At 37.3% G+C, this 20,085-nt stretch overlaps 1 protein-coding gene across 1 annotated transcript in view; it reads left to right on the top strand.

Moving 5' to 3' along the window:
- Positions 1–20,085, top strand: part of LOC129718147 (doublesex- and mab-3-related transcription factor A2) — a 75,892-nt gene that overhangs the window by 9,947 nt on the left and 45,860 nt on the right. The window contains exons 2-4 of the mRNA XM_055668586.1: positions 5,741–5,842; positions 5,934–6,135; positions 6,207–6,284. Coding sequence (XP_055524561.1) covers positions 5,741–5,842; positions 5,934–6,135; positions 6,207–6,284 — 382 coding nt within the window. The remainder of the gene's footprint in view (positions 1–5,740; positions 5,843–5,933; positions 6,136–6,206; positions 6,285–20,085) is intronic.

Raw genomic sequence — 20,085 nt, 5'->3', positions numbered from 1 at the left:
TTATTCCGTACGAAGGCACATTGTCTAACTGAGTGGTTCCTAACCTTTTTGGCTTCGCAGCCCATTTTGCTAAACACAAAGAACTCCTTGGCCCCCTTTGCGAAGCAGAGGGAGTTTCACGCCCCCAAGAGAATTTCAGATATAAATTTTGCAATACGAGGTTGCGTTTTCAGTCTCTTATCGTATCGTTAATTTAATTACCTGTCAAATTTACCAAAAGATTCGCGTCCCCCTTGCTGGCCGCGATCCCCCGGTTGGGAACTAATGCTCTGATTGTCAGTTCTGCTCATATGAAGACATCGAAAAATGGCTTGATTCGTGGATGGCCTCCAAAGATGAACACTTTTATCGTAACAGTATTAAAGCTCTGCCAAATAACGTGTGAGGAAAAAAATTTGAACAACTTTTAAATTGGCGTACGATTTCGAAGTGCTGCACAAATCGAAAAATCCTTTTCCACAAAATTGAGATCCACTTTCATATAACTGGTAACACGACCAGTCGATTCTCTCAAGTGACGCTTAGTTGAGAAAAAGGCGTTGTCGGAAGAAGACCGTCATAAATTGATTTTAAATTTTTGTGAAATAAAGAAAAATCTAAAAGTGAAGTGTTCCACTATTTTAAAGATTTTGGATATAAAAAAACTCTTCGAGAATGGAAATACCTTCAAAAGGAAATCCGGACGAAAATGCACTTTGCAAGAGAGCAAAGCTCGAGCGAAATTGTGAACGGAAACGCCTGGTCGGTCGACGAAATCATATCGTGAGCTGGGCAATAAATATCAGATTGACCCAAAAACGGTGAAAAAGTATCTGCATGAAATGGGTTTAAAACTTAGAATATATGTACCATAAAAATGACAAAGTTGTGTTTTGGCTAGATCTTGTATTGTTACACAATGCTAATGCAACTTTAGTGGATTTGCGGCAAGTTAATATCGGGTTTATTCCGAAAGGATGCAATCCTCAAAATATGCCACTGCTGCAGTCTATCGAAAAATCTGAGCAAATTTGTAGTGAATGGTCTACCATAAATGTTACAGAGCAAAAATCGTCGATTGTTTGATAGAAAAATCAAGAAGGAGCTCGAAACAATTGCAACATGCGGAATTCAGCAAGCTATAAAGCAAGTACCCCAGAGAATCAGGAAAGCAGCGCAATGTGGAGCTGAGTTTTCCTATAAGGTTTGTTAATGAGTTACATTACTTGAATAAATAAACAAGTATAGAAAAATAAGTTGCGCAGGGTTTTAATTTGAATTGAGCGTTTGTTCGGATTTTTTTCCTCATACGTTATATGGAAAAAAGTTGCAGCTAGCGAGCTATTCCTTGAATGATTTATAGGTAACTATATTTTCAGTACAAAGTCGCATTTTGATTAAAAAAAAGCGATAACTTGGTTGTGCACGTAGGGTATTTGATCAATTATTCATCTCATTAAGCCGATGTTCACGAAGAAGGCACGGATTAAACACCAAATTTTCACGAAATCATTGAACAAATAAACAAAATACACTAACATGCTGTTATGGAATCGCCCAGAATTGGAAATTAAGTGAACTTAGCTAGATTTATCCTGAATTTTGTAAAACGATCCAGTTTTCACAACGCTTCCATGTCCATCTCAAAACTTAAATCACTGCTGAATTATTCATCTCACGACGCTCCCATATTCATCACACTGTTAATCATGAATGAATCACATTATCATGAATGAACATAGCCGCAGACCGTTGTAGTAGGTTACCTAGGTATCCACTGTAGTTGTTTACGTGCAATTTTGGTAACCTAGGTAACCACTGCAGTGCTGTTGATTTATGTCAATTGTGTCGGAATAATTCAACATTTTTAGTATGATCATTTCGTATTAACAGAAACTGATTTGGCAACTTTTGATTTTCTTCAATGCAGTGAAAACCGATTAAAATAGGGTAATCGCTCCATTATTCATCTCAACAACCAGGTGCACCTATATTCATCTTATTTCTCTCATTTGTCCAATTTACCGTCAAATTTCTACATTTATTTAAAAGTTAATCTATTTGCTTCTCGATTTTGTCAAGTGATTGAAAGTTTTACGTCGAAAATATGGTAAAATTTGACGATAAATTGATCAAAAAGGTGTGATGAGATGAATATAGGAGCGGTTACCCTACATTTGTATTTGTATTTGAATAATCCATCTGACAATAAATAGTCTTAATGAATAAATTACTAACTAATCACAGTTTTGAGTCTACTTATAAAATATCGGGTTGGTTCGTCAAACTGAAAGTGGTCTTCAACAGCGGTAAAGCCACGAACACACGCTGTGAATGGTTCATTTTTTCCGAACAAAGTGCGGTGAAAAACAGGTTGCAGTAATGTTGCGTTTCGGAGATTTCTGTTCGGGACACGAAAATTTACCATTTGGAGCAGTGCCGGGGCATCTAATTCTCCATTTAGTAGCTTAGCGATGAACAAACATTGTTGTATTTTTCTTCGGCGTTCCAGAGTGTCTAAGCCCAGTAGTCGGCATCTATCAGGGTATGGTGGCAAGTTGTCGGGGTTTCTCCATGGTAAGTTCCGCAGTGCCAAACGAATAAACCGTTTTTGAACCCGTTCTATCCTAAGATTCCACGTGATCTGGTAGGGGTTCCATACAATACTAGCATTTTCTAAAATCGGTCGTACAATTGCACAGTACAATGCCTTCCAACAATGCGGCTCAGAAAAGTCCTTAGCCACCTTGGATACAAATCCCAACTGTCTTGTTGCTTTAGAAATCAACCCTGAGCGGTGCAAATCAAATGTCATTTTCGAGTCCAACAGGATACCCAAATCAGTCACTTCGGTTACTCTGGTGAGCGTCATGCCGTCAATATGATAATCATGGATAATTGGTTGTGATTTACGATGGAACGAGATGACTTGACATTTCTCCACACTAACAATCAACTTGTTTCTGTGGCACCAATCAACAAACAAACTTAGACAGGTTTGTAAACGGCGACAGTCCTCCTGCGTTTGTATAACAGCATATAACTTCAAATCGTCAGCATACACCAATTTAAAACAACCTCTATTCAAAATCAAAGCAGCATCATTGAAGAATAGAATGAATAGTAGCGGACCAAGATTACTACCTTGTGGGACACCGGAATTGTTTGTAAATGCCCTCGATACGCAACCATTAATCCGTACCCGAAGTTCACGATTCGTTAAGTATGATTCTAGCCAGGACACCAATTGAGTAGAAAACCCAAGCCGAGACAACTTGTTCAGCAGTATTTGATGGTCAATTTTGTCAAAAGCTGCCTTTAAATCTGTATATATAGCATCGACTTGCGTCATACAGTTGAAATTTAATATTTGTTAAAATTCATCTCAAATATTTCTGCTAATTCAAGCTTGTTTTTAAAAATTTGAGGTGAACATTTTAAAGATTAAAACATTCTTTGTATAGTGAGTGATTTTGTTTAGTGATTAAAATGAAAAGTGGTCCGCTAGTGATAAAAAAGCTTTGGTTGCTTGCTGAACGCGTCCCGTTGTAGCTGTGTACAGAGCAATGGGCGGATTTTGTTTTCTGAGGTAGATGATTGATTTAATGAGTTTTCAAGTACAGATGCCCAACTATTATCAAATTTAGAGCTTTTAAGTGAGTTTTTGAGGATTCTACTTTATGAGAAATCTGAAGTGAACTAAAAAGAATCCTGTCCATGGATTAGTAGATTGGTTTTGTTAGAAAATATGCGTTTTTGAAATTTTTAGAAAATTTTTCTTTAAAGTTTTCAATTGTGTTTTCATGTTATATAAAATGAATATATGGTCTGAGATGAATAATTGAACAGTTCACTAGTTAAAAAATATATATTCGAAGACTTTCTTCCTAATTCTTCGTTATAGCTTTAAGTTTTATTAGGAATAATAATAATGACTACGTAAATTTCTAGAATCCCTTTGTGGTTTTCATTGACAAAAAGTTCTCGAGCTCAAATTCTGAATAAAAATGCATGGTCCAGAACATTCTGTGACAAATCTTAAGAAATTTAATGACCTTTTTTGAGTTTACACAAATCCAGAATTTTATTCGTTGACTTAAAGATTCACATACTTTCTATTTATATAAACGATAGACAAATAATTACAATGTCTTAAACATTTTTCATTAGCAGTGAAAAAATGAAAAATGAAATAAAATACACCTCAAAATTGGTATACGTTATTATTTACGCAGGTTTGTTTGATCCATTCCGAAAAAAATATCAAAATCATCATCAAAATTAGAGATAAGGTTATGTCTTTCAAAATGTTCAGCGCAAGACTTATAGAAACATCTAAACGTGGTTTAATTTTATCCAAATTTTTTTTCCTAAACAAGAGATGCGTAAATCGCGCTAGACCTAGTCAATTCTAAACATCGCACAGTGCGTTGACGAGATTGTAACTTTTTAATTTTTCCTGTGAATTTTGGTGCCTCTAGAAAAACGTTAAAGTGTCGCATAGTAATTCCTCGTCGGGTTCGTCGCTTGAAAGTTATAATTATCAGTAAACTCAGTCTCAGAAAAATTTTGGTGGCTAGGGGCACCAGAATTCACAGGAATGGTTAAAAAGCTTCAACCTTTTATTTTCTCCAGTTTGAACTTCAGGGTCACACCTGTGTTGGTCAGTGTAATATACATAATATCGATAACATACGGATCTGCACACTAACAGTAGATATGTATTACGAAGTTCAAGAGGTAACTTAAGTTAACACAGTTGCTGAAAATCACGCACCAACTGAAATTTTTAGAAAATTTTTCTTTAAACCGACAACTTCTAACCAAAAATCTGTGGGAAACTAGTGAGAATAGCTAGAAGTATGTTTCTGATAAATTCGAATTTTATTTTGGTAATTTATTGCAGCACATACTCTAGCTATAGTATTGTATAGCGATAGAATAACGTAGTAAGCGCTCCGCAATATTGTTGCAAATCTAATAGAATTGACATCACAAAATTAAAAATTTACACTTCGAAATCGAAATTGTGGTAGCGGGGATGATATATTGCGCAACAAATCCAATTCACAGTAAAAATCGGCTCCTGGCTGGTTATTTACATGTTTTTGTTTGATTTATTTGCGAATCTGCGTTTCCTTAGCGAAACTGAAACACTGCCGAACCTTCAACGATTTGATCGGGTGAATCCAAACGGTACTGTGTGTATGTTCATTGTTCACCCGAATCGAATAATCCTCACGCCATTATAACGCGCCGCGGCAGCAATGCGAACGCGAGCTGAATGCCAGCGAAAGGAAATAACCCGCCTGTGATATTCTTTTGTTTTTCCGATGCTAAGCAGTGCGCATCCAGATTTCTTCAAAGTTAAATTTGTACTCTTTTGATGAACCCCCACCCCTGCCACTGGCGATTGTTTTCCGCTTTTCCAGAAGAATAAAGTGCAAGAATTTCCGCGCATTGTAGGGATTTGAGCGCGAACAGTTAAATACGGCTGCTGGGTATGGTGCTGCTCCCACTTTCCGGCTGGTTGGGCGTGAATTTTCTTCCCGGGGCTCAACGGCCATATAATGATTTAATTAAAATTAAAACAATCGACGTCGGGCACTTCTCGCGTGGAACGTGGCGCGTTCGAGTGCCCGCCGTAGTAAATTGAGACTTCGAGGAGCGGACGCACGGGGTGTTTTATTAAAGCGGTCGATATGCAGTTTTGAAGCTGGTTCAAACGATTTACTGTTCCTTTCTTCGTCATTTTTCGCAGGTAAGCGCCCTGAAAGGTCACAAACGGTACTGCCGGTGGCGGGATTGTGTCTGTGCCAAGTGTACTTTGATTGCTGAACGGCAGCGGGTGATGGCAGCCCAGGTAAGAATGGCGAATCCGTCCACAGAACGGATTGAAAGGATTAAATAGAATAAAATTTGATTGTTGCTTCGTTTCTGTTTCTATATTCTAGGTAGCCTTGCGTCGACAACAAGCTCAGGAGGAAAACGAAGTTCGAGATTTGGGCCTACTGTACACTGGAGGCGTTCATACGGTTGGTCAACCGGTGCCCGATACGAACGGCCAATCGGCCGTGGGGCAGTTCCATACCGGTATACCTTCGCCTCCCAATGACTCCGACAGTGGCAATCGCGGCAGTTATGGCGCAGGGGAAGGTAAGTTTACGCTAGGTTGCAACTAGAATTTTAGTAATTTAAACTTATAGTTTCGTTTTTCTTTTCTTCAGAGCAGGACAACCCGAGACTAAGGCCGGAACGTATGAACTCCGCCTATTCGCCAGATCAGAGTGAACCCGACAGTCCTGGTAAGTGCGCTAGTGTTTTTTTACTCTGTTCCCCACACTACCGGCCGTTCTGTTTCACAACAAACCGATGAATTTATTATTACCCTTTCAAGCTTGCGAGGGTAATTTTTGATTAATGGTACTCGATAAACGCAGCGCGTTTTGTGTTTTCGAATGCAGCCGTGTGACAAAGGTGCGCGAGAGGGGTGTTATCACAAAATGGCGTGGGCTGCGCTGTCGGTGGCTGCTGAACACCACACTAATAGTACTAATAATAGATGAATTATGCAGTCTATACCTGTTTGCTGTGTTACTGTAATGGAGCTTCATTTGTGTAGCGGAGACATAACTTTCAAGTGTTGTCGACTGTCGCGAAGTGCACTTGAGACAGGTTGCGGATATGTGATTATTCGGACATTGTTGCAAACGATGTCGGTGTTGATGACAATTAGCTACAATTCTTTTTAAAAATTTCAATCGTGCGTTTTGGTGCGCGAATATACACAATGGAACGTTTATTGTTAAAAAAAAAGAAGTGTCTATTGACTCCGAAAAGCCACAGGGGATTTGCTTGCTTTGTAGGTTAAGGTGTAACTGCACGGTAACTTTTTTCATACAATTTCGGGGCTAGGTTTCTTTTCACTTGACGATTTTGAGCGTAAAAATCTCAGCTTCCGCCTTATAAATATCGCTTGAATTGCTACTCTATGCATGCGTCAGCAGTGCAAATAATTGATCATTGTTTCACACCCGTAATTTGAATGATTTTCGAAAAAAATATCTTGCAAAATTTAGGCAAAATTTGAGCACGGAGTTGCACCTTAATCGTCCTATATTCCATTCGCTTTACAGAGCAACATTGTAAATTACAGAGTAGATTTCCCACATCAATTTCGTAAAATTGAATTCTGGACTTCCGTTTTGGCACTGGCGCTCTTGAATTCGGTATGTAAATGTTATGTATTTACGAATGCACGGGCTAGTATATTTCAGAAAATAACCAAAACTGCAGATTATCGTTGATTTGATTGTGTCGTACTGATGATAAGCAACAACATGAATGTATCTTGTGTGCTCGTATTCTATAATTGTTTTGTCAACACAAAAAAAAGTTTACTTTAATCAAAGAAACTTCGGAATAAGATCGGGCTAGTATTTGAACGTTGAACAGCTGTTCAGCTGTTGATAGAGAATATAGATGAATACGGTATAAAAATACGGTCAACTCTAAATTAATTAATTATATTTTTATTGTCATTCTACCGCAGAAAGGAAATGTTAATAGTTCAAACGATGCTTCGACATTATGATTAAAAAAGAATATTTATGAAAGGTCTTTGCGTGGGTCAATTAAATATGTTGAGTAGCTTACGACTAATGTGTCGAAACATTCACCTTATTAGACTCCATTCGCATGCAACAAATCAACACTACGCAAAGTTACTGTTGGTTAAGGGAAATGGAACGAAAATCCAGCTCTGACAAAAATATAAATAAAATAGTAATCAGAGGATTGTGATTTTTTTCCTTTGTTGGTAAACGAATTAGTAATACCAATAGATAACTTTCATAACCTAACAGTGACCACTTGTCAAAGGCATAACGTATGCGCTAAAAAATGTACTTTTTCGGTTGGTGGTAGAAAAATAACTAAGGCAGATAATTGAGTTTGATAAATTTTTCATGGAATTTTCCATGTTAGCTAACTCGTAAAAAATTCTAGGCCCTTGCGCGCGGGCTTCCGGTAGTTAACCGGAATATTCGCCATGGCGGACGAAAACATGCGTATAAGTATGTTTTTAAATTCTTTCTTCGTTTTATTTATCAATTTCGCCTCAGTTTTTGCGACAAAATCGTCGGAGTGGAACTTACGCTTCAGGCTTGCCCAGAAACACTCTATGGGAGGCAACTTGGGGACGTTGGACGGGTTCATCAATTTGGGTACTTTAATATCTTCCTTCTTACAACTGGGGGTCAGTGAACTACGGGATTTCGGATCAGAGATCAACGAACTGTTTTACAATATTCCAGCCGCTAGAGCCCAGCTCAGCGGTATTTATTCGCATTGCTCTCGCGCGTGTTGGTTATCACGCTGTCCGTTTTACATAGACAATTATCGATCGGCTTCAGCGTTTGACTGAGCCTTTTCCTGTACACCACAATTCTTTCTCTTTAAGATATCGTAGACCGAAACATTATACAATGCAAAATATTCAGATTTGTATTTAATTATTGATTGCGTTCTTGAACGCTCTTATGTATAAAATTTGTTACATAATATAATTTTCAAAATATGTCCATTGACATCTCTAACATTTATATTTTCAGCAATGTGTCCATTGACACTCTATTTCTAAAATTTCATTTTTCATTTTCAAATAATGCCTATTGATATTTTTATTTAGTTTTAAACATTTTAATTTTATATTTCAAATAGTGTCCATGGACACCAATCTCTTTCTCTAATCATTATTTTACTTTTCAGATAGTGCCCGTTGACACCTGTATCTAATTGTATATATTTTTTTGAATTTTTTTTCAATTTATATACATACTCTTTTTTTCAGATTTTTAGATTGTGTCCTTTGACACTCATCATCATAACCACATACCTTTAGTTTTATTTTCATTTTTTCAGCTGCATGTTATATCTTCTGTATTTTATTCTTTCTGACCGTCTCGGAGCCGATGATCCTGCTGCGCTAGTCGTACCATCATTCGTTAGCAATCTCTTAAGGTCATTCTCTAACACCTCGTCAGAGAAACCAAAGTCTTCGCAACCTGAAGTGGATCTTTCACGTTTGCAAGCTCTTCTGCATGAGACCGTCAAATTATGCCTTACTCTAGCAGTTTTCGGGACCTTCAATTGCTCGCGATGCGCCCTTAGCACCACGCTTCCAATACTGATCTGGATAATTGTAGGAGAACACTGTTTAATAAATTTGGCTTCTATCCATCTGGAAGAGTCTTTATTATTATGGTTTTTGTACCAAATGTTATCTCCTAATTTCAGTCGAGCAATTGGATCAACCAAGACTGTATGCTTAAAACTAGGAATATCACAGGTTGTTATTTTGTTATCATCAAAAGAATCGTCATTAATCTTTTGTTTGTTAATTTTCTTTGGATTAATCAAATCCAATAAAATCTTTGGTGTATACGTAAATATTTTCTCTGATGGAAAAGTCCCATCCTTTGGCAAGCAAGAATTTCTATAATTAATCAGAAACAAGTTAATCTGATCCTCCGTATCCATCTGCCTAACATCTTCATCAAACAGGAACTTTTTGAACACTTCCTTAACAATCCTTACCGACCTTTCGGCTTGCCCATTACTAGAGGGATTGTAAGGAGGGCTTTTCATGACTACTATTCCTTGCCTTTCCAAAAATGATACAAAAACAGACGAATTGAAGGGTGGACCACCATCTGTCACCACCACATCCGGAAGACCAAACCTTGCAAAAAGAGAAACAAATTTCCTAATAACCTTGCTTGCATCAGTTCCACAACGCATCCATTCTACTTCGATCCATTTAGAATAACTGTCAGCAATGAGCAAAAATATCTTTTAACCGAAATAAAAAAATCAGCATGTATTCTACTAAACGGACGAACCGAAGGAACCCAATGCGTTTGTGTCTTGCTTTTGGGAACTATTGTCATCTTATTACACGAAACACATGCTTGGACGAAAGCCTCTATAGCTGCGTTGATGCCAAACCAGTGCACAGATCTACGTGCCATCTGCTTCATTTTTACAACTCCTGAATGGTTTACATGTAACATTTTCAAAATGTCCCTATGCATAATTTTTGGAATTACAACCCTGTCCTGGAAGATCAGACACCCGTCAATCAGTTCCAAGTCGTGTCTATTAGAGTGGACATTCAATAACTCCTTGTCAATCTTCTCAGGCCAACCATTCTGATAATATTTTATAATTCGTTGTAAAAATATGTCACGGCTCGTTTCTTTGGCAATCTTGGTACAATTAATGGGAACTTCCTGCGAAAAATTTATGCTCTTTACGAATTCTTTATCATATTCTTCAGGAGTACCCAATTCAAGTGGAAAACGCGAGCAAAAATCTGCATTACCCATTTGAGCGGATGGTCTGTAACAAATATTGAAGTCATAAATTGACAACTCCAAAATGTACCGTTGTAATCTAGTAACATAGATCGCGATTTGCCAGATTTCCTAAAGATTCCAACTAATGGTTTATGATCTGTGTAAACCGTAAAACTCTGACCATATAAAAATTTGTGAAACTTTTTGATTGTGCTTACTAAAGCCAAAGCCTCTAAATGTAGAATCGGGTAAGAACGTTGTGCTTTGTTTAAAGAAAATGAGGTGAAACAAACTGATTTTTCTACATCGTTAACCATATGTGCAATAACACCACCTAGTCATATCCTGATGCATCCGTAACAACTACAATTGGCTTCTTTGGATCATAATATTCTAAAATATTTGCATCCAACAAAGCCTTTTTGCTAGCAACGAAAGCCTCATCGCATTTTTTATTCCATTCAAATTTAACGTCTTTTTTAGGTAGTTGATATAAACAAAAAAGTTTACATGACAAATGCGGAACAAATTTGCCATAATAATTAATAAGGCCCAAGAGAGCTTTTAGCTCGGTAACATTCTTTGGGGTGGCTGCTTCACTAATGGTGGAAATTTTATCAGGAATAGGAAGCAGCCCCTTATCCGTTATAATGTGTCCTAAATAAGGCAAATTTGATACAAAAAACGAACACTTTTTCCAGTTCACCTTAATGTTTGCCTTGTTTAAGCGATCCAATACGTTCTACAGTTTCTTTCGGCAATCATCTAAATCAAGTGTTGCAACCAAAACATCATCAAGTTAAACTGAAACATTCTCTAAACCAGCCAAAACTTGCTTCATAACCTGTTGGAAAATTGCCGCGCTAGACGATGCTTCCTGAGGCAAGCGATTGTAAGTAAACAAACCTTTAATAGTATTGATTACTACAAATTTCCTGGAATTCTTTGACAAAGCCAACTGAGTATATGCGCCTTCTAGATCAAGAGAACAAAACACCTTACACCCAGAAAGCTTGGCGAACAAATACTGTGCAACAGGAAGCGGATATGTGTTGGGAATGATTAATTTATTTAATGACACCTTACAGTCAATAACCATTCTAATCTCCTGATTTTTCTTCATCACTACTATTACAGGGGAGGCCCACTCGCTAGTCTTGATTGGTGTTATAACTTTTTGCTTTTCTAACATTTCTAAATGCTCTACGACCTTTTCTTATAACCTGTATGGCACATCGTAAGCCCTTTTAAATATAGGTGTATCCTCTTTTAACACCAAATCAGCCTCATACCCAATAATAGGAGATGAAAAATCTTTAAGAAAAACATTTGGAAATTCCTTTCTAATATCCAAAATTGTTTTTTCCTTCTGATTTATTGCACTCACATTGTTTATACTAGAAAAAATTTTGAAAGATTTTCTCCAACCAGCGTAAAAAACATCTAACCAACTACGCCCTAACAAAGGAAGAAAATCATTGATCACAACATTAACTAACGCCTTTCCCAAAATTGATAATTCAGCCCCATTCACAACAACCAACTTCTTTTCGCATTTTTCTAAGGGTAAATCAAAAAATTTAGCATATAAACGCTTTCCCATTAAAGTGATTGACGAACCACAGTCAACCTCCATGTTAACGAAACGATTTTGAATTTTTACGTCAATTAAACAGGGCTCATTAAAATTTGTTTTGTTTGAAACCATCATGCAAGTAAAATCACCTGAGTCGTCTGAAGAATCGTCCAATACTGGTTTAAATCTGCTAAATAATCGTTCCAAATTTGAATCAGCGCTAGTGCTTGGTTGCGGCTCATCGGCAAAACGTACAGTTGGTTTGCGTTGACTGTTAATGTATTTGTAGCATCTTTTCGAAACATGGCCTGGTTTCCCACAGAAAAAACAAGTAACTACTGGTTTGTTATGCCCATATTTTCTTGATTTACTCCTATCTCTGTTATTACTTCTACTTCTATTTCTCATGTGTAAACTCGACCTGCTTCTACTTCTGCTCCTATTTCTGCTATTCCGCTCGCTTAAATATTCATCACGCCTACCCAATCTGTTTTTCACCGATGCCACCTGTTCTGTTCTACCACTTATCATTCTAGCTCTCGATCCTGCCAACTCCCAATTTACTAACATGCGCTCAGCCGAAGCCAACGTTAAATTTTCCTCACTAAGCATTTTCTGCTGTAAATCTTTATTGAAAACACCCATCAAAAGCTTGTCCCTAATCGCGGTATCTTCAAACTCTCCAAACTCACAGAATTCCGCTTGAAGCTTAACAGCCAAAACCAAATTCTCTGCGGACTCATCTTCCCCTTGAACGCGGTTGTAAAATTCAAATCTTTGTATAAGATCAGCCTCCCCAGCTGGTCTCGAGGTACGATGCTGGCCTAACAAGTCAGTTGTCGTAGGTTCGAGTCTTGTCTCGGGAGAGACTGTTAGTGTCAGTAGGATCGTAGCGCTAGCCCCGCAATTGTCCTGTACACTTAACGGTTGGCTGCGAAGTCTGTGTATAGTAAACAGAAGGTCAAGTTCCGAATCGGAATGTAGCACCAAGGCTTTGCTTTGTATAAGATCAGACTCTTTCTTATCAAAACGTTCTTTAAGTTTTTTAATTATCTCAGCGTATTGCAAGGTGGATAAGTCTCTCGCCGGATACAGCAGTTTGAGTTCCTCAAAAACTGCTGCTTCGCTAAGTATTATGAATAAAGCTTTTTGTGAGTTCTCCGGTACATTGTTGTACTGAAAGACGAACCCTAACCGCTCAACATAATTGGTGATTGAAGCACCAGGGACGTAGGGCTCAATCGAACCGACAATGTTCGAAGCCATTTCAACAAATTCAGCAGCGCTAATAAAAAGTAGAGTCACCCTAATGAGAAATCAGATATAAAATAAAGTCGCTTACCGAACCCGATGTATACTACCAAACCTTCTCACTCTCTCTGCTGATGACCGTGTATGTATGCAGTGAAAGCAGAGTTCAAAGCAGAATCGACGCAGATAAATCTCCTTCAGAACTTTCGCGCGTCTCGCAGCCTGTTGTGCGGAGCTCAATCTCACACGCACTCCTGTCGGACTCGATTACACAGTTGCCGTAATCACCTAGTGCGGGCACTCAATGCACTTTGAGCAACACAGCCGACGGTTGGTAAAATCAAATCAAATTTAATTTCTGCTGCGGATGATTGAAAAAATTAACCTTTTTACGCACTCTAATGTCTTCTTCTCAACTTTTTGCCAATAAATCACAGTTTTTCATAAAACCTTTATATCATTTCAGTATTATCTCGTTAAATTCGCACTAAATTGACCTTAGCCAACACTCTTCTCTTAGACCTTTTCCTACACTTTTCAGAGACCTTTGCCTTCACACAATTTCCCCCAGGGTATCACTATTTTTTCAACAAAAAACTAGCACCGTTGCGCCCAAATTTTTTTAAAATAGATTCACACAAATAACTGTTTTCCTCTGTTTTTTTGTTTGCTTCTCGCTAAACTCACTTGCGACCGTTGCCGTGCTTCACAATCTCCAATAAATTTTCAAACTTTCTTGTGCCTTTGCACACACAATTAGCAATTCCACTTATTTTTTCAATTTTTTGCACACGCGTACCGAATTGACTTCGTCGCCAATTTTAATATCTTCCTTCTTACAACTGGGGGTCAGTGAACTACGGGATTTCGGATCAGAGATCAACGAACTGTTTTACAATATTCCAGCCGCTAGAGCCCAGCTCAGCGGTATTTATTCGCATTGCCCTCGCGCGTGTTGGTTATCACGCTGTCCGTTTTACATAGACAATTTTCGATCGGCTTCAGCGTTCGATTGAGCCTTTTCCTGTACACCACAGGTACCACATCGATATTCATCTGCTCCATTTCCTCCAACGATCGTTTCGAGTAGTGGGCCGACGCCAAATTCGGCGAAACACCGCGTCTTCGGGCTTATTTCTTGATAAACGGCGCAACTTCCGGCAGGAACTTCGTACTATAAATTTCCCCGTTCACGGTCAGTTCGGAGCGAAAGAAGAGCAGCTTTGATATCCCCTTCTCGCTGATTTTCAGCGATAGCGGCTCTTTCTTGGGAAGCTTGATGTGTGAAATAAACTTCACCTCCGTGCTCACTTGCTTCGTGGGGGAAGTAAAATATAAAGTGCCCTGCCGGTCGTTGCCATCCAGCGAGAGACAAGTCTTGTAATCCATGACCACCGCCACGTTGTAATTTGCCGGGAAAAACGACTAGACCATCTTATAGCTGCCGCTGCTTAATTGCCTGCAGCTTCGAGACTCGTGGACGGAACTGCCGCTTCTTGACATCTATGCCGTACGTACTTTTACCCTGTTTGCTGGTTGCACCGACCTTCCGTATAAAGGTAAACACATGAGAAATCAGTAATTTTTGTCAATTTTTTTAACGCAGACGTTAGTAGAAAAATAAAAGTTTCCTAATTCAAGGTCGAAATTTCCTAACTTAATTTATTGTTACGATACTCAAACATAGTACAATACTGATATGCTACAAATTCGTAGTTGATGCCACCAACATTACTTTGATCAAATCACCGTTCTGGTCTCGTCCTTCCTACGAACAGGAGTGTTAGTCCAACATTTACTTGAGAGAATACTCTACGTGCCGTCATAAATGTCACGTGAAGAAGGCAATATCAGTAAGAAGTAGAGACCATGCGATATATCTTATTGATTACATTACAGACTTTTTAAGAACTGTTTTTATGCTGAAGCATTTTGAAGAATAATGAGTTTAGTTGCCATCAACAAACGAACTAAAAATTATTTAAATAAACAGATCAAAGTAAATATTACTCTGCACTTCTAAGTGCACCGCTTACTACATATCAAGTAAACACAAACAACCAGGCTTTCACATCGATGCATAAAAGGAACCCTATTGAGCATTTCGCACAGTCATCTCGATTCAAACGTTTTAATTTTCATTTCATTTTTTTGGCTGCTGTTATCGAATCACGATGAACATTTTCGCTGTCGAACGTATTATATTAGATTGAAAACCGTCAGGTGCTAGTGGCACTGTGAATTTTCGACTTCTCTTGAAAATGATTTTTTTTTGTTTAAAAGCCCTTCAGTTGTCGAAATCAATACAAGAGCATTCGAGAAGTTTCCATGTCACTCAAGTGCTCGGAAAAGAAACAAATGATTTTCAATTGGAAGCGAAAGTTCACAGTGTCACTGTCGACACTGATAGGCCTTGCAAACAACACAAAAGCTAATGTAACTTATCTCTTACGAAATCTCCGATAGTTCTGTGGTCTAAAACACTGACATTATTATGTTAATACTATCAATCAATTGGGTTGTTTAGCTATACCAGCTCTTTATAACATCCAAAAGAGCTGCATTTTCTAGGCAAAACGCTCAAAAATTTTCTATCGTTGTCCTTCAGATTTTGAATCACGAAATAAAACTGCTCGAAATCGTTACAATAACAGCTCACCAACCATGTGCTGTACCAAGTATCATTCAAGCGATTTAGGGCGACTTTGATTTTTCATCCAAAAATCGAGGGACAATGATATAAAATATTTAGAAATCACGTTTTGCCCAGGAAATTACGCTCTTTTAGCTAACGTATTAAAATCAGAAAATCGTGAATAGCTGAACAACTAAATTTCACTATAAAAAAAACACTTCAACTTCAAATTTTGAAATGTACGTAATAATGAAAACGCTCACGAACCAGTCTATCATACTAATGCTACAGTGAGTATACGTAGAATATTTGTTTCAACTTATAGTAGAATTTCTCACCAATCAACGAAACATGTTTTACGCTTTTACGCTTGATAATTTTTCTTAGTGTCTGTTTCTAATAATTTCCAAAATTCCAAATTCAAAGTCTCAAACATAAACTTTTTCCTGATTTACATCGTGATCCACATGTGGTCATGTCTCTACTAGTCTTTTAAGAGATTATCCATCAGACACCATTCTACACTTTTAGCAGGTTAATATGTTTGATAGCAGTTTCCAAAATTTACGTTATATTTCATGAGGATTTCAGGATTTACGTGCTTTTTTGCAACGCGGATTTAAGAATTTATGCAAAGTTTAGATGTCTTGCGTTTTTTGCAAACCCTACCCTATATGGAAGAATGACACGTAATTAGTATCAAAGGCCGAGTGCACAGGGGTTTGAAACGCGAAAAACGTGATCGTCAGCCTTTTGAGTATAAAGATGTCATTTCAATGCTGTAGTGTAGGTATTCGACAATATTTTTGATGCAAATAAATTTATGGTTAATTCACCTAAAAGTGAGACAAAAATTTTTTTTTTTGTATATGTTTATCAAATCAAAACAAAGTCTTCAGCAAAGTTGTAGACAATCTTATGTAGAAAAATTTTGCTGAAGGCACTTTGGTTCTATCTCTAGAAAATCGACCACATACAGATGGTTTTATACACAAACATTCTTAAAGTTTATAAAAATTGAAAAATACCAAATATTTTTTTCTGATTTGATATTAGAGGCCTACAATGTTCTAGAAATGTTTTCGTATTTTAAAAAAATACATCATTCTACCGAACATACCTTGGGCAAGTTTCCAACTTTTTCATAGGGTTTAGGACATTTTAGATATAAAAATGCAGTTTTTCAAATTAAAATTTCTCGAAAAGCTGCAGAAAGCTGCAAAAACAACAGTCTTCACTTGAAAGATGGGGATTAGTACTAGCTTCCCTGGGTGGTTCCATTAGTTTCTTGCAGTCTCTTAAATACTTGAGCGTAGGCGAAAAAAAAGTTTTTTTTTGGGTTTTTGGCGTTTTTTATGTTTTTTTCTTCAAAAATGTTCAGAATCGAAACGATTTCTGATTTTTCATTAAAAAGTATGAAAAGCATTTATATTCACGGCACCGTACATTTTTTGGAAAACAAAGATAGAAAAAGAAGATTTATTCCAAAAATTATTATTATGTCACTAGTGTATGCAGATGCCAAGGTTTTTTTTTTCAACAAATTTAGCAACATTATTTGACGTTTTTCCAATGTTTGAAAGCTGAAAATATTATTTTGAGTAAAAAAGTCTCAGAAATCGAATGGTAGGTGTCTGATCAACGTAAAATGTCAGCAAAATGTCGATTTTGCCCCAATTCCCCTACAATACAAAAATAGGTTTATCTGCTGACATTTTACGTAGATCAGACACCTACCATTCGATTTCTGAGACTTTTTTACTCAAAATAAGATACAATTTGACTACTTTGAGATATTAGCGAATTACCATTAATACTCAGAAATAATCGATATTATTTTGCTTTGTGAAATATACTAAAACTATGCCAAACCCGGTTTCGTAGAATCACCGTTTTGAGCTCAGTTATTGTCCGATTTGGGATCGTTTTTTTTTCAAAAGATGGGTAAAAAGATGCTAATATGTGGACAAACTCTTAGAATTTTGATATTTAGCCTCAAAACAAAATGGCGTCGAAAAAACATCAGAAATTACCGGTTTCTCAAACATTCAACATGGTGCTATTGTTGCCCCTTAAGTTGAAATATGTTCAAATTCGGAGAAATTTAGTTTTGCATAAAAATACACAAAAAAATTATATATGGAAGCCAAGGCACTCCATCACTCCGACGAAGAAATGTCGGAAAGTTATACTATTTCAAACTATACACCGGAAGGTTGCATCGAATTTCTGTATGACCGAGGGTGACATTGCTGTTTGTGACTATAGGGGTGTTTTGGCTAGCTTTGGGAAGTGATTGCACAATTTATTAGAAAAAAGCACGATTTTTCAACATAAACACCAACTCTATTATACCATTGTTGAAAGTTAAATGTCTAATTTAACATACATCGTTCAGCAATGCAATTTATTGAAAAATATCCGGAAAATATCAAAATTTCTATGAAGTACTACAAACATATTTTGGACCACCAAATTTATAAAAACATTTGAATTCACATGCGTTCCTTTTTAAGTGCTTCTTATTCTCTCTAATTCGACGGTTTTGAGATACTATTGAATACGAAATTTTCTAACGAAACCAACAGAATTGAGCTAACTATCATACTTCTTGTACTAGACCTCGTTAAAGGCAAACATAACCGAAAACTGAAAAAGTTAATAACTCTGCTGTAGTTAAATTTTGTCTTTATGCGTGGTAGAATTTTTTTCATGAAATAGGGGCCTCTATCACCTTTTAAAGGATTTTAAGTCAGCTTCTTAACACCCTGTGTATTGGTTATTTCATCCGACCTAAGTTTTAATGAATAATAATATATATGGCTGTGAAAAGCCGTCTTGAGATGCCATGAAGGCAACTATCAAGCCGACATAAAAACTCAGCATCTTTTATAAATATTACATAGCAAATATACAAATATACATTAACAAACATTTAATCGAGCACAGTAAATGACTTAATTTGAAAAATGATAATTTAGTGAACATTATACAGCTCTCGAAATTTATACCTTTATGTAAGATGATAATACTACAAATAAACATTTTGTTATTTTATCCCAGATCCAACTCAAATCTTTTATTAACGACACTCTCTCAAAAGTTTCTCCAGATATACTTTAGTTCCAAGGTAGTTGCTAATTTTTTCGCGTAAAGGAAATTACTGAGCTTTCGAAGCACCCTTTATCTGCAAATTGCTATTACACCAATCAGAGAATTCAATTAGATATCATTGCAATTCTATGCAGTCAGCTATGGAGCGGATGGTGTGAAACAGTTTGAGATCACCAGCATGGATAAGTTTACAACCAGAAAAAGATTAAAAAGCAGTGGTCAACGGTTACTTCCTTGAGGAACACGCGACAGTTCAACGAAACTATCAGACTCGGTGTTGTCTAATTTAATGTAGAGTTGGAGATCTACAATGTACGATTCTATCCACTTATTGAAATGGGGTGATGCACCAAGACGTTCAATTTTAGTCAACAGAACGTTGTGATCAACACGGTCAAACCACATACATAAGACATACGTAACACTCAGGAAGAAAACTTCCAAAATATTTGGTACAAATTAAACTGCTCGAATGGTACCACACCCTGAATAAAGACACTGTTTGAGTTGTTTTTGAAGGCAGTGTACCTGCGCAGCCCTGCATTTGTCTCGTTCCTACTCGAAAAATGCTGCAATGATTTTGTGAATAACTTTTTGACAGTTCTTTATGGGGTTTTCTTTGGGGCTCGATAAAGCCGAGAAAAAGAAAATTCATTATGTTCATTGTTTGTCGAGCAGTTGAACAGGATGAGGTACGGAGTACTATGGGGCAACGTGTACCAGAAAGAAACGCCAGTGTTACGTATGTCTTATGTATGTGGTCAAACGCTGCTTTCTGATCTGTATAGATCAGTAGTTCTCAACCTTTCTGGCACTGCGGCCTCTTTTGCTAAATACAAAGAGCTCAGCGGCTCCCTTTGCGAAGCCCACAAAGCTTCGCGGCCCGCTAAATTGAATTTATGATACAGTTTTACGTTGTTTTGAATCTCAAAACTTTGTTTCACGTCTTGGTTCTAATACGCAGAAGTTGATAATCAACTTTCACAGAGATACCCAAAAAAGAAATTTTAATTACCTGGCGGCCCCTTTGTCGGACGGGGACTCCCCGTTGGGAACCACTGGTATAGACGGTAATCACCTGCGTCCTGTTCTCTATATTTTTTATACAGTTCGTTGTAAGCTCTAACAGGTTAGTCTTAGTCGATCTACCTGGGTAAAACGTTGGCGACTAG

Source organism: Wyeomyia smithii, chromosome 1 (assembly GCF_029784165.1).
Source record: "Wyeomyia smithii strain HCP4-BCI-WySm-NY-G18 chromosome 1, ASM2978416v1, whole genome shotgun sequence".
Lineage (NCBI taxonomy): Eukaryota > Metazoa > Arthropoda > Insecta > Diptera > Culicidae > Wyeomyia > Wyeomyia smithii.
This window is presented reverse-complemented; position numbering and strand designations above follow the sequence as displayed.